This window comes from Siniperca chuatsi, linkage group LG7, assembly GCF_020085105.1.
Source record: "Siniperca chuatsi isolate FFG_IHB_CAS linkage group LG7, ASM2008510v1, whole genome shotgun sequence".
Classification (NCBI taxonomy): domain Eukaryota; kingdom Metazoa; phylum Chordata; class Actinopteri; order Centrarchiformes; family Sinipercidae; genus Siniperca; species Siniperca chuatsi.
In genome coordinates this window covers 15,268,782-15,282,349 of record NC_058048.1, presented here as the reverse complement: position 1 = coordinate 15,282,349, position 13,568 = coordinate 15,268,782, and the positions used below count along the sequence as shown (strand labels likewise).

The 13,568-nt window shown below is 38.9% G+C and overlaps 1 protein-coding gene across 1 annotated transcript; it reads left to right on the top strand.

The window, feature by feature from the left end:
• The first annotated feature begins 3,429 nt into the window (after positions 1-3,429).
• Positions 3,430-6,633, top strand: zgc:162730 (uncharacterized protein LOC564559 homolog). The gene is made up of 2 exons (XM_044203629.1): positions 3,430-3,586; positions 4,249-6,633. Exons 1-2 carry the CDS (start codon positions 3,554-3,556, stop codon positions 5,482-5,484), a joined length of 1,269 nt encoding a protein of 422 aa, XP_044059564.1. The 5' UTR covers positions 3,430-3,553; the 3' UTR covers positions 5,485-6,633.
• Positions 6,634-13,568: the final 6,935 nt, after the last annotated feature.

Sequence of the window (13,568 nt, the reverse complement as noted above, 5' to 3'; positions counted from 1 at the left end):
AGGGAATACATACTACAAACACACATGACAGCAGCCATTCGCTCTCCTTACCTCTGTGCCAGTTTACTGGCATGCTGGTGAGAAAAAGTGTGACGAAAGTAGGGGAAAAATGAGAAAGATGGGGAGATTTTTTCCACACCCTGTACACAGCCACATAATCATTTCCCCAAGTATCTAATGCTGTCAGGTTTATAGTTAGGTATGGTATTTATATAAAGCTGTAGTTATTAATAGCTGAACATGAGAGGCCTGTTTGGCTTTGGTCAGCCTGTCAGTCTGTCCATCTGTCTGCGTAAGAGGCCTGTGAGTTTTGATGCCTGCAAATGACGGAGGGTTTAATTCTCACTGGAAGATACTTGCATTTATAAGAAAATCTTCAAAATCAAGCATAAGCATGAGCATGGCATAATTTAAAGAATGAATGCAACATTATATCACAGTAATATAACAAAAAAACTTTAAAAAACTTCATAAACAAACACAACTGTGACATTATTTAAAGTAAAATTAAAATGAACAGTGGTCCCTTTTTGATCAGACATTCAAACCATTAATTTAGGGGGAAAAAAAGGTTATTTAAATGTATACAAACTTAAGGCTCTGAAGTAACCAGTGACTTGGATACACACGTAGGGAGAGTTATTTCTGGGGATACATTTAAGAAACTACAGTGAGAATGAGGAGAACAGAGATGTGTTCTGGCGGTAAGTTGTAGTGAAACTATGGTTCAATGTTTCTTGAAGCAGAAGTGGTAAGTTACAATTACAATATTTACTTTGGTTTAATATTCTATTGCTTCACATGTGTACTTCCATTTTGTGAGACTTTATACTTTTCATCCAGGGTCATGTGATATCTGTATATACTTTTGGCTTTTCAAAATACAAACAGACATTGCATTCAAAACAAAGGATGACCTCATGGATTGATTATATGACGTAGGTAGACTTACAGTGCCAGCTGGACCACCTACAACATTAAGATACTTCTTAATACATCAATAATTTAACAGTATGAGCGGAATTACAACTTCTACTTAAGACATCTGAGAAAATTTTACTACTAATATTTACTTTTACTAAGTGAAGGATTTGCCTGTGGTATTGTTACATTTTGAAAAGTATTTGAATACTTTTTGAACTGCTGTCATGTAAAAATTGATAGCCAAATCCTTTATCAACATAGCAAAAACAAAAATAATAATCCATTGCATGCCAAATCATTCATTCCTTAGATATAGATGTCAAATAAAGTTTTGCATCATTGGCCTTGTAGTTACAATGACTGGATCACATTTACAGTACCTAAGCAAGATTTCATACCTACATTTTAATAAGACAAGTAACATTTTGTTTAACTTTAAATGATCACAGAATACTATTTATGAGCTCGCTCCTCAGTACTTCTGTGTTCATCCCTGCACAAGTTGTGAGGATCCTTGTGTATTTTGTGTAAAGGCCTCAAGTTGAGTCTGGCGGTTTTTCTGGTGGCATTGGTAATGTTTACCATTGTCACGTGTTAACACTTATTAATCAATATTGCAGTGACTTTTCTACACTTGCACAACATTCATTAGAACGTATCTGCTGTCATTGCCAGGATTGAATATGACTCATGTGAGTGGGTGACACATGCAGCAGCAGCAGTGCAGAAAATAATGCAGTCACAACAGTCTCGTAGAAACAAAACGGAAGCTGATAGATATGCTAACATACTTCATCTAATGTACTTATTCATTGGTCATTTATTGGAGTTTCATCACGTCAGGGGACTCCTTCGTTTAATCTTCCTGCTTCACTCTCGCCCCCATTTTCCCACATATCTTACTGTTACATCTCACAAATCTCTTATCATTTTGTATTCGTCAAGATTCTGATTTAATTCATTAATCATCAATACACACAACAATGCAGGTCTGGTCAAATAAACCGAGTCAGTGACGCACCTCTGCTCAGAGAATGAAGCTATTATGAGCTGTGTAACTGATTCAATATGCTATAAGTGTATTTATAGGCTGCAAGAAAAGAGTGTGTGACATTTTGTAGACTTGAAAGTCAGATGACACTGTGTGAAAACAACCCTTGTAATGTGTGAGTCTAGGAAATAACTCTTAGTGATTGCGTATACATTTGTACCTACAAAGTAACACATGATCACATAACACACTCACTCACTCACACACACACACAAACACACTTTGTTACTGTAATACATTTTTGTGTGTGTGTGTGTGTGGGGGGGGGGGGGACAAAAAACACAACGGCTGCAATGCTCACCATGGAAACCAGCTATAAAAAACAAACACTAACAATAACCTCCTGCTAATAATATTGTTTATGAAGTTTATTTGACATTTGGAGATGACAGCCTTATTTCCGTTGTGGGCCATAAAGTCAAAAGTGGGACGAGGGTGTGAATCTTCCATGAAAACATCAAAATAAAATGTGCTTGGTATTGTAAATGTAAAAATATAAAAAGTTAAATGATATTATGGTCACAAGAGTGCTAAAAGTACAAAGTGTGGAGCATAAAGGATTAAACACAATTGACTGAACACAAAATAAAAGTATGTAGCTTCTAATGTACATATAGTAGATGAGTGTTTAGGTTGACTCTATTAAGATTACTTGGCCCATGGTGTTTATTTTTACTCAATTCTTGATTTCCAAAGCCCAAAGTTTTTCTACCTACCTTTCTAATCCATACGTGTATTGGTTGTGTTCTGGTAACTGTTGGACTCTTTCAGTGCTTTGGTGGAATACTGGAGCTCTGCTGTAATCACAACAGAAAGCGATGGAAAAAAGGGGAAATGTAGCTGTATGTATTCTGGTAAATACATACATCTACTCTCTGTGGGTAAAAACACTCAGAAACTTTACAGTATGTGATCAGGGACAAGATGATTTATAACACTTCCTGTTATGGTCATAGGAATGTATATACTGTAACTATATGATTACGTGCCTGTGTACTTGTTTAGGCGTTTGCGACAGAAAAGCTCAGCTTTACTTGTTAATGCGAGATGAAAAGGATCAGTGTATAGGTCTAAACCAAAAGCCTTCTTTGCCACTTCTGGGTGCTTCAGATCCTTAAAAATTTCACAGAGCTTGAATGATTTATCACCCTCTGCAGAAAACCTCTCATCACTCATAGGAATGAACATGTACAGAAAAAGAATGAACACAGGAAAAACACTAGTGTACACTAGGCCTAGATGAAGAACATGCATGAGAGCTATGCAAAGCCACTTTGCTTTCACATGCCTACAAAAATGAAACATTTCACACAGCTACCTAAAAATACACAGTTTTTTTTTTGTTGTTGTTGTTTTACTACCCGCCCTTCTCTGAGCTCACTGAAACCTGAGGTGGAGGGAGGGTCATCCGGGAACATAGCAAGTGGAAACTCCTCCCAAGCACTGGGAGGGGTTTCGAAGGCAGCAATAAAAGGCAACAGAGCACAGAGTCAACTTGACTCAAGTCTAGACACAGGTATCAAACAGTCAACCGTGGATCACAGCTGAATCTTCTTCTTTTGGCCAAAGGGGTACAGCATGTCCGAAATGCGTGACGACATTTTCACGAAGGTGAGTCGAACTTTATAAATTTTTCTTTTTGTTTTGGAAAAACAAGGGCATCATAAAGTTGGAGTGGATTAGCTCTGTAACTCCTTTCCTAAAGTGTTATTTGTTTGGTACTGCTCATTTTATTCCTCTGTGAATCACTGATTTGACAGTGAATTCCTTTGGAACTGAGTTTAGTCACACAGGATTTCTTCTGTTTAAAGAGATAATGAGATAAGGGAGACAGTCAGCACTGGGTTGTTTGTTTCTTGAACTCCAATCTTCCACTATCAGAATATTCATGAGAAATAGAAGGCAATCAAAAACAGTCAATTTTCTATATTGAATTTGGGATTTCATGTAAATGCCAAATAAAGGTTATGTAACTTCTAGTACTGTACAGATTGTTTTTCTTTTGTATGATTGCCTTTTTAATGACTTTGTTTTGACTTTTTTTGTATGCAAGCATTCTCATTTCTTTCTTTAAGACATGAAAGATCTTAAATATGAACCTGTTCTAGAATAAGTTTTCGTTTGCTGAGTACAAGACTGTAACTTGAAATAGATTTTTTGTAGAAAGCAGGATTAAAAAAGAAAATGATTATGAATATTCAACATACAGTATTTTGCTTTGAAATGAGTAGTATCAATATCTGTATGTTAACTATGTCAACCATCTGTAACAGAACTTTCTGAACCTGGCACTGGATGAAGCCTTGCTCTCGGCACAGTCTCCACTCAAAGTCCCAGAGCAGAGTCGGCTGAACCGGTCAGCCTCCTTCTTCGCTCCCCCCTCCCCTCCTGCCTCCTCGAGCCACAGCTTGAGCACAGAGCATGTTAACAATAACGACAACGGCAGCCCTTTCTGGTTATCCAACATCTGGAGCCAGGGCCCTGTTTCCAAACCGAAACAGCTCTCCTTCAGGCCCGACCGCTCCATGAGTCTGACCGAGGCCAGCAGCAGCCTGTTCTCCTCCTTTAGAAAGCTGAAGAACCTGGAGGCTTTTCCCTCAAGCCCTACTACTACTGTGGCTCCACCACCGGGCTTTCCTCCCTCATCTACCCTCCCAGCCCAGGTTCAACCAATGGTGTCCCCTAATCGTTACAAGACTGAGCTGTGCCGTGGCTTCCAGGAGACTGGCAGCTGCAAGTACGGCACTAAGTGTCAGTTTGCCCATGGCGAGGCAGAGCTGCGAGGACTGTACCGCCACCCCAAGTACAAGACAGAGCCCTGCAGAACCTTCTACAACTTTGGCTACTGCCCTTATGGCTCACGCTGCCATTTCATCCATGAGGACAAAATTAGTGGAGGTCCGTTAACATCTGCCAAATTCCAAAATCAGCAGCAATCAACTCCCGGTCGCCACCAGCTCCGCCAGAGTGTCAGCTTTGCCGGGTTCCTGGGCTCTTCACGCAGCTCACCTCCTCCAGCATTCCCCTCATCCATCATTGATCCTAACCTGGGGTTTAGCCGTGCTCCCTCCATTTCTCCACCTCCTGCTGATCTCCTCTCCCCAGTGTTTGGTGACTCCCTGCAGCAGGAGGGAGCAGCATTCCAATTTGGCAACCATCAGACCCGTGCCAGCACTGGAGACATCCACAACATTCCTGTCATCCTGGAGCCAAAGGCCTCACGATGTGTGTGTGGCCATGGAAATAATAACTTTAACAGCAACAACAGCAGAGTCTTTGCCAGTGTAGAGGATGGGCACCACCAGGACAGCAGCAAGCTGTTTCCTGGTCCTGGAGGCCACAGAGGATTCATGAAGCCTGCTGGACTCCAGCGTTTCTCCTCGGAAGACTCGCTTGAGGACAGCTACAGCAGCAGCAGCGGAGGTTCCAGTGGAACCGAGTCTCCAACGTTCGATGGATCAGCCACCAAGAGGCTCACTGTGTTTGAACGTCTGTCCCTGTCTGACTAAACAGATCCAAGGGGAAAGAACAGAAGAGAACTGACACCTTATTAACTGTGTCTGTTTATCTGGACTTTCTTCAGAACCAGAAATGATCAGGACAAGTCAACTTTTGATGACACAATAACACTTAAAGTTCTTAATTTATGTTTGTAAAAATGGAACTCGTCTTGGATAAACTAAACATTCCGAGATGATTTTAGTAACCAAATGTTATGAGACTCTATTTTTATACTTAAAAATATTGTGTAGCCTATTAGACCTTTGTATGTGGTCTTCCATAAAAATTAACTCCTCTGCAGTTCTTGACAGTACCAGCAAATACTCTGGTTTGTACTTACCGTAAATCTGTAGTGATCAAAATGGCTTATCTTTAGTGATAATCATTAATTCTTGTGCCTTAAAGATTTTCCCTGCCTCCATAGGCTATTTACTCTTGGTGCCAGGAACAGTATGTTTGATTCAGTAGCCTTAATCAGTGAGCCCTGACATGTGTCACTGATGCCATTTTATCTGTGATATGCACTTTACAGCTAATTCAAATGGGAGAAACTGTCAAGTCTCCCAGTAGCATTCAAACCAAAGCTTCATTCTTCACTCTGCTGTGTGTGTGTGTGTGTGTGTGCGTGTGTGTGTGTCTGTATGTATGCATGTGTGTGGGTGTATGTATGCATGTGTGTGGGTGTATGTGTGTAACCTTGTCATTTTTCTGAGACCTGGGGTGTAAGTATGTATAAGTTGCAGAATGCTGAAAGATCAAAGTGTGCTGATAGAAAAATGTATGTCGGTGAGTTTAGAGCTGAATATCTGTGTCCTGACACACTTTAGTTCTGTAAAACATTCTGTTGTCTTTGCTACTTTGTAAATTGCACCCCATCTTTTTTTGTCCCCTGTTTGTTTGACAACCTGGTTCGGGGACTTTAACACCACAGTATTCCTTTCGGTCATTGGATGTGTTAACTTAAACTAATATATTTATTATGATATTTATTTGTGTTTAAAGAAAAAAAATGTATTTTGTACGTTATTTATGGAGAAACATGTCAAGGTCTGTGAAATACCAATGTGAGAAAAAGCAGTAAAAAAGAGAATCTTATATTTTTAATTGCCTGAAAGGGACAAAATAAATTTCTGAATAAAGAAATGAATGTATACTGATTCTTTTTGACTCATGTGTTATTCAGTGAGAATTGATGCCTTCTGAATAAAAGAAACAGGCCACTTACATAATATATAGATTATACATTAATTATAACTTACATCTTCACACGTACGGTTTAGTAACTTACTTACCCATAGTACCTTTTAGAGATTTCAGGGAAATTTAAGGGTAAGAAGTATCAAGAAGATCAATTACTTTAACTAAACTGATTTTGCCTGAAAGTTGTGAATCATTTCATCATAAATCAGGACACCGTTCTGTATGTCAGCGTCATATTTATAATACCAGCATATGGCCCAGTTTCACCTCTGAGAGTTCAGAACATTTTTGCAATTTTAAATATGTACAAGACTTGATTTTATATAAGCCTACCCACTCTGTTCTAATACTGGTTATATACACAGACACAGAGAAAAATGTCTCTGAGCCTCTGTCCTTCTCTGTTTCTCTCTCCTACTGTGTTTTCTAACATACAGTGTCTTTGTTGTGTATACAATACAGACGACAGCATTTAGATCACCTCACAAATGGTGGCACGTATACACATTATCACATAGATTTTTCAATCCCAGGTAAAAGCTGTGATGCTTTAAAACAAGTTGTCAAGCCCTTTGCAGTGATACTCCAAATTGGTGTAAAAACATACCTTTGGATCTCTACAAATAGAGTTAGAAATACACAAATAGGTGCTGTACAGGATTTAAAACAAAATAGATATGTTTAAATGAGGTCCCCCAGTACAGATTGAATATCAGGTCCAAACCTACAACAACAGGTCAGGAGCAGGTACTAGTGTTGGGAGTTCACAAGCAAGAGCTATACCTGAGAAATCTAAAACATTATGGAATTTCCAGAGACTTCTTGATCTTTCTGGTCAACCTTAGTAGTTGGGCAAAATGGTCTGCGTCCACAGAGGAGACCAATAACCAAAGAACAGAATGACAAAATTTCATGGCAGAATCAGTCAATGCAGCACAAGCGTGGGCTTAAATGTCAGAGATGCCAAAAGAAAGCCAGTCCTGGATAAATATACACCTGGAACTCTGCTAGCAGGAGGGAAGAATTCTACCATTTCTCTGGGCCCTCGCTGTATGTCATCACTGATCCACATCCCTGTCGAACAGCATCCTTGCATCCCAGAATTAAGTAAATCATGAAATTTCATGATCTGTGATGAAATCCATAAAAAGCAACATCCCTACACAGAATTCACAGGTGGCTCGTGGTTCAAAATAGCCTACCAGACTACACAACTGGGATGACATGACTTTAGTTATGACCAAGCAGCAACCTCCGGAGCTGAAAAATGAAGCCAATGCGGAAGTGCAAAAAAACTGCAGTTCCTCGAATGGCCACTTGAGGCTGGCTCCAGAAGCGAGTCAATCCCCATACACCCCTGTGTTAAAATGCACAACTTTACAGCAGAAATAAACATGTTTACAACCTGGTACAAAAAAACGGTTTTGGTCTCTACAGCTAATTTCCCCGTTCATGACAACTGTACAGGGCGTGAATTTTTATACAACTCACTCATTTAAATTATATTAAGGGTTAAAGTTATGCATAATTAAGGACGTAGCTGCTTTGAATGACAGGTGGGTGCCCTATCAGGTGGCTTGCTGCTAGATGATTTCATCAACCAGTCTTCATTCGGCCCGCCTCATCTCCACCTCTTTGCCCATTTTTGGATTAACCGGAGTCAACAGAACCGCCCACTATGAGATTCGGGTGACGTCACGGACACTACGTCCATTTTTTTCATACAGTCTATATTCATGACAGACACTCCTAATCCAACTCCTCCAGAGTAAAATAATGTGGAAAAATCCCAAAATCTAGATCTATACAGCTGACGTATCAGCAAAGAGAATGACAGTGCCATAAGGGCTTCCACAAAACAGTTACTCTTAATATTTTAGAAAATACTTAAAACATGTTTCCTCTCTGTCATATCTGACATATATTGTGTATAAATCAATTTAATCAGTTAACAGTTTATTCATTCAGTTGTTTCTTTTTGGGGGCCACAACATGTAGAGAAAGTTGTGGGGTTACACATAATGCTCTCTCTTCTCTGGAAATTTTCAGTTGCTGTCATCTCCAGCTTTCAACTGATTTGATAGATCACCTCTGCTTCCTGAGCTGAATTACCTTGTTCAGAGCCTTAATGACAGAAACTTATGGACATGGGATTGTGTAAGACACATTTACAAGTTAAGCAGAAGTTCACGAAAACACCCTGTTGCAATTTCCCCTTTATACTCCCAGTGCGATCTTGTGTTGAGCAACCCGCCACCACAGCCACCACCCCTCATCCTGTCAAAGCACTGGATTCTGTGTAGCAAGGCTACAATCTGGAAAAAGTGAAAAAGAACAAAACACTTTTCACAGTAATGGCTCACAGTATCTGAGAAACAGACACAAACAAAAGGCATTGAAATAGGTTTGAGACGTTTTATACGAGTTACACTCACTTTACAACATTGTAAAACAATGACTAAGCTTTGCTGTGCATGACCACGATTCTGCTGTGTAAACTTCTGATTGAAATTTTATGCAGATGATGATTTGCAACAGACATTTAAAGTAATGTTGCCAGTTCTGGGTAGTGCAGGTTGTTGACTCAGATGAATCAGATTTCCCAGGAACATGAGGGACTGATTTTTTAAGCACTTCAGAGCCTAAGAAATAGGTATGGGAAGTCTTTATTTAGAATGCTACTGCACTGTCTGCTTCCTAGTAACTTGTAGTACTCTCTCTTCTTCCAGAACATAAAGATCTGGTTTCATACTGCAGCTGTTTGGTTCAGTTCAGATAAACTGTTGTGTTTTTGCTGGTCTTGTTCATTTGGGCTGGTTTCAACACTGACATTGGTCTTCATCCACTTCCACACAACCTCTACGTCTGTGGTGAGAATATATGGTGGCCCAACCACAGGAATGTGTGATGGTGGGTATGTGACACTTGTATGAACTGAAAAGCTAAAATGAGCAAATTTACACAATGGGTATGTTGTCCAATCCCCTACATACTGCAATTATCCAAGATCATTTGGTAACCATGGTAACGTGTGAGCGTGTCAAGATGCGAGTGCAGGGATTTTCCACTATATTTAGGAGGGGAAATTAGTTTAAACAAAGGTGTGTTGGGCTTGTGTCTTAACAGCCATTTCCCCTTTCATATGTTAGTGAGTTTGTCACTAAAATTCTTCCTCTTGGTATACTTTAGTATATGGTCATTCCAATGGTATATGCAGACAGCACATATACAATAGCATGTACAACAACCATATATTATTCCAACAGCAGTACATTAGAGAACTATTATTAAACAAGTTGACCAGGTCTCCAACCTGAACAACCCCATATCCACCCATACCTTATTTCCCCACCTCATTCTATTTCCCTTATTATAAGACACCTCATTTCTGTCCTCTGTCTCCACCTGTCCACCATTGCTTATGACAGGTGATATCCAGTTCAGTCTCAACTAACAATGCTCTCGATCAGTTATTTTTATCTTTATTCGCTTCGTTTTGTTTCTGACCACCAGAAAGGATGAAAAAAACCACAAGACACAGTGGAGGATAACAGTCACAAAATGTTTGTGTATTTTCAATACTCGGTTAATTTGTAATAACTCAATATATGATTTCTTAAAGAGAACAATACATTGTTTTTTCTTTTCATTGTATTTTCTCTCCAAACCAAGGGACCAAACAACACCCTTAGTGGTGATTTCACCCACTTAAATGCATACCACATATTGTGTGTCTATGCTTCTACACCAGTGTTGATCACAATACATGTTGGCCTAAAATTGATATACAGATATACACATGTCCTGTCATCTTTTGGCACATTTACCATATTGCCCTTGGTAAACACCTGTATGTATGTATGTATGTATGTACACCTTGCCTATGACAAGCCACATTTGGCACAAACTGAAAAATAGCTACTAAGCTTAAAACTAAAGTCTAATATAAAAATGGTAAACATACTGGTTAAGCTGTATCTGTGTAGCCTTTCCGTATACTGTATTTTACATACTGCTGAAATATGTTTGATTCAAAAAATATGAGCAGCACACCTATTGAGACTTTTTTTAAGTTAACACTCAATAAAAAGCTATGGCTACTACTGTGCATTGTGTTTTGAACCCTTGTTCCTCTTTATACCAATGGCAGGATGTGTTGCTATGGTGATGGACAATGACTACAAAGAATAAACCACAAAGACAAAAAGAAGGGATCAGTGTGTGTTCACAAATATTAACTTCCCAGCCTGTTCTATAAGACTGGACTGGTTAAAGTTCACCAAACTACACAGCTCTCACCTGACAAAAATACTGTAGAACTATAGTTATTTATTATCCTATATCTAACTTTATGTGAAAATATGTGCGTTCCACCCTCAGTGGAACGCTGAATGAAATAAAAAGTTAAAACAAGCCTTTGATGTAGCTCACACAAGTATGTTTAACTCTTAGAATCACAGTTTAGGCTCTTAATTTTGTGGAAAGCATTTTAAGTATCTTTTGTTCACTCTTGTTTCATGTGACCTCAACCCCCTGATCCAACCACTGCGATAGGTCCTTCTTAACGCATTACCACCACCTTCCACCTACCACCACCTTCTGTGGAACTGTTAATGATCAACGACAAAGCTGCTGCTGTCAAAACTCTCTTTACCCAAGTCACCTGATGCTGAGCACTGTGCACACAACACACTAAATGACACACACACCTTAGAGACAAAGTTCAAACCTACATATTATGTAGTCTAAAGGTGAGAAAGCGATTGAGAGATACTCTTGTCCAAAGAAACTTAAGCAACAGTTTCAGAGACACAAAACAGGCATTCATGCGTGTCAAAACTGCAAACAGCTAACAACACCAGAGAGTTTGTTCTAGGGGGATAAATTAGAGCAAAGTTAGGAGTAATAATAATAATAATAAAACTAAGTACAAAGTGCTTCACAACAAGAGAAATAAAATACCACAGTGAATGACGAAATATAAAGAAATAAAATACATAAAATACACAAAAGCAATAAAATAAACAATAAAATAAACAGCTAGTTCAGGTAAAATCAGGATATGCTTTCAGATAAAAATGTGTTTTAGTAGTAGGTAGAAGATGAGTAGTAGTTAATCTTTGTAAACTGTAATTGGCTTGAATGGACCGTGAGCAGGTAAGAGATAAAAACTGAATCATGAGAGAGGGATAAGAGGGATTAAAAGTGCAGGACAAAAAATAAGATAATAAAAGGTAAAACTTCTGGTGGTGAAGAGTGTGGATTTGTTCTTATCACCAGCTTAAAATGAGGAGTTTCTGTCAGCCACCTGTTTTCAACTTTGCTGCTGGTCTGGCCAGTTCTGTTGAAAGTTTTCAACCTCAGGCAATCAACAACCAAGAATGGATAGATCTGTCCAGAAATGACACACAGTCACATTAATACCTGAAAGCAAAATGTGCTCATGTGTGTGTATGTGTTTGTGCATGCTTCTGTGTGTATACTCAAGCACAGTCCAGTTTCAGCCTTGATTTTTTTCCAGCTCCTAAAAAACTCTCCCTCCCTCTCTTTCTGTCATAACCTGCAGATTAAGCATTATGGTTGAGAAATCTTTCAACTCCAAACCTTCGTCAACCATTCGGAGAATGGTTGACGAAGGTACATTATGTAACTTTAGGTACATTATGTAACTTCTCCTTTACTAACTAGGTCAATGGAAAGCACTACCTTTTTTCTTGGAAAAGATAAAAACCTGAGAGGTTAATGCACCTTCAAATACTCCTAAATAGGCAATTTGAGCTTTGTCCCAATACTTCCCCAAAACCCCCTCTTCATTTGGGAGTTTCTTGCAGTTTGGAGTGGCATCGAAAAAGAATGGTAAACTAACTCTACAGCACTATTAAAAGTCATGATCAGAAACCGGCAGAAATATAACAGGACTGAAACAATCTCTAAAGACAAGTGAAGAAGTCTGAAGGGTCATGTTTTATTCTCCGACTTGTTCACGTCCACTTTCATGTTGCATTGTTGCCCTCTACTGCTTAGCGCGGCGCTGATGACTAACATCCACAGAGTGAAGTTTTTTTGAGTCACTATGATTCACATTCACGTGCAATCAGAACGGAGAGGGGCAAGGCGCGAAAAGAAGAAATGGGAACCAGCATTGGTGTGTGTAGTCGTGGATAAAAGTTACATCTGAATAACCGAGGAAAGTAAAGATTTGGGAAAGTAACTTTCAAATATATATTTTCCTTAATTTTCTAATCAATTGTCTAACTATAATCCGGAAAGACGATACAGGCTTTATCCATAAGCATAGCTTAAGCTTTGCTAACCCTTACCTTTTTATTATTTTTTATCTACAGCTGCACTCAGCTTGGAGTTCCTGCATAAATGACTGATAATACATTTTTCCCCAAATATCTGTGTCACACAAGTAATTTTACACAGAATCCATTTATTTCATATCTACTTTTCCTAATTTTAAGTGCACAGCTTATAGACTAAAATGGACCGGATGCAATATTAATGTTTAAATTACTTTTTAGCAACAAAGCACAAAGTACAGTACAGTTCATGAGAGGATGATATGTTAAACATTGTAGACATGATATATGGCCCATGCCAAGCTGTACATATAGATTAATCTGTTTATCCATCCGTGCACCTTAACAAACATCCCTCTCACTGCTAACTTACATAGTTATTTAACTAGAACAGGAAGGAGAGACCCAGAGAAATTAAGGAGAAATAGCAACGTCAGTAAGTCAGACTTGAAAGGGAAGGAAGGAGGACATATTTTAGTAGTGACATCACAGCAACAGAATCAACAGAGTGGAAGTGCTATCCTTTTATAGTCATGTTCTCTCTCTCTGCCACATTCCTCAGCTACAGAACTTAGTCCACTCCTCCT

Excerpts from the sequence above, each read along its gene's own strand:
- zgc:162730 (XM_044203629.1), top strand. The coding sequence starts at position 3,554 with ATGTCCGAAATGCGTGACGACATTTTCACGAAG. Across the intron at positions 3,587-4,248 it reads GTGACGACATTTTCACGAAG|AACTTTCTGAACCTGGCACT; the intron begins GTGAGTCGAACT and ends CATCTGTAACAG.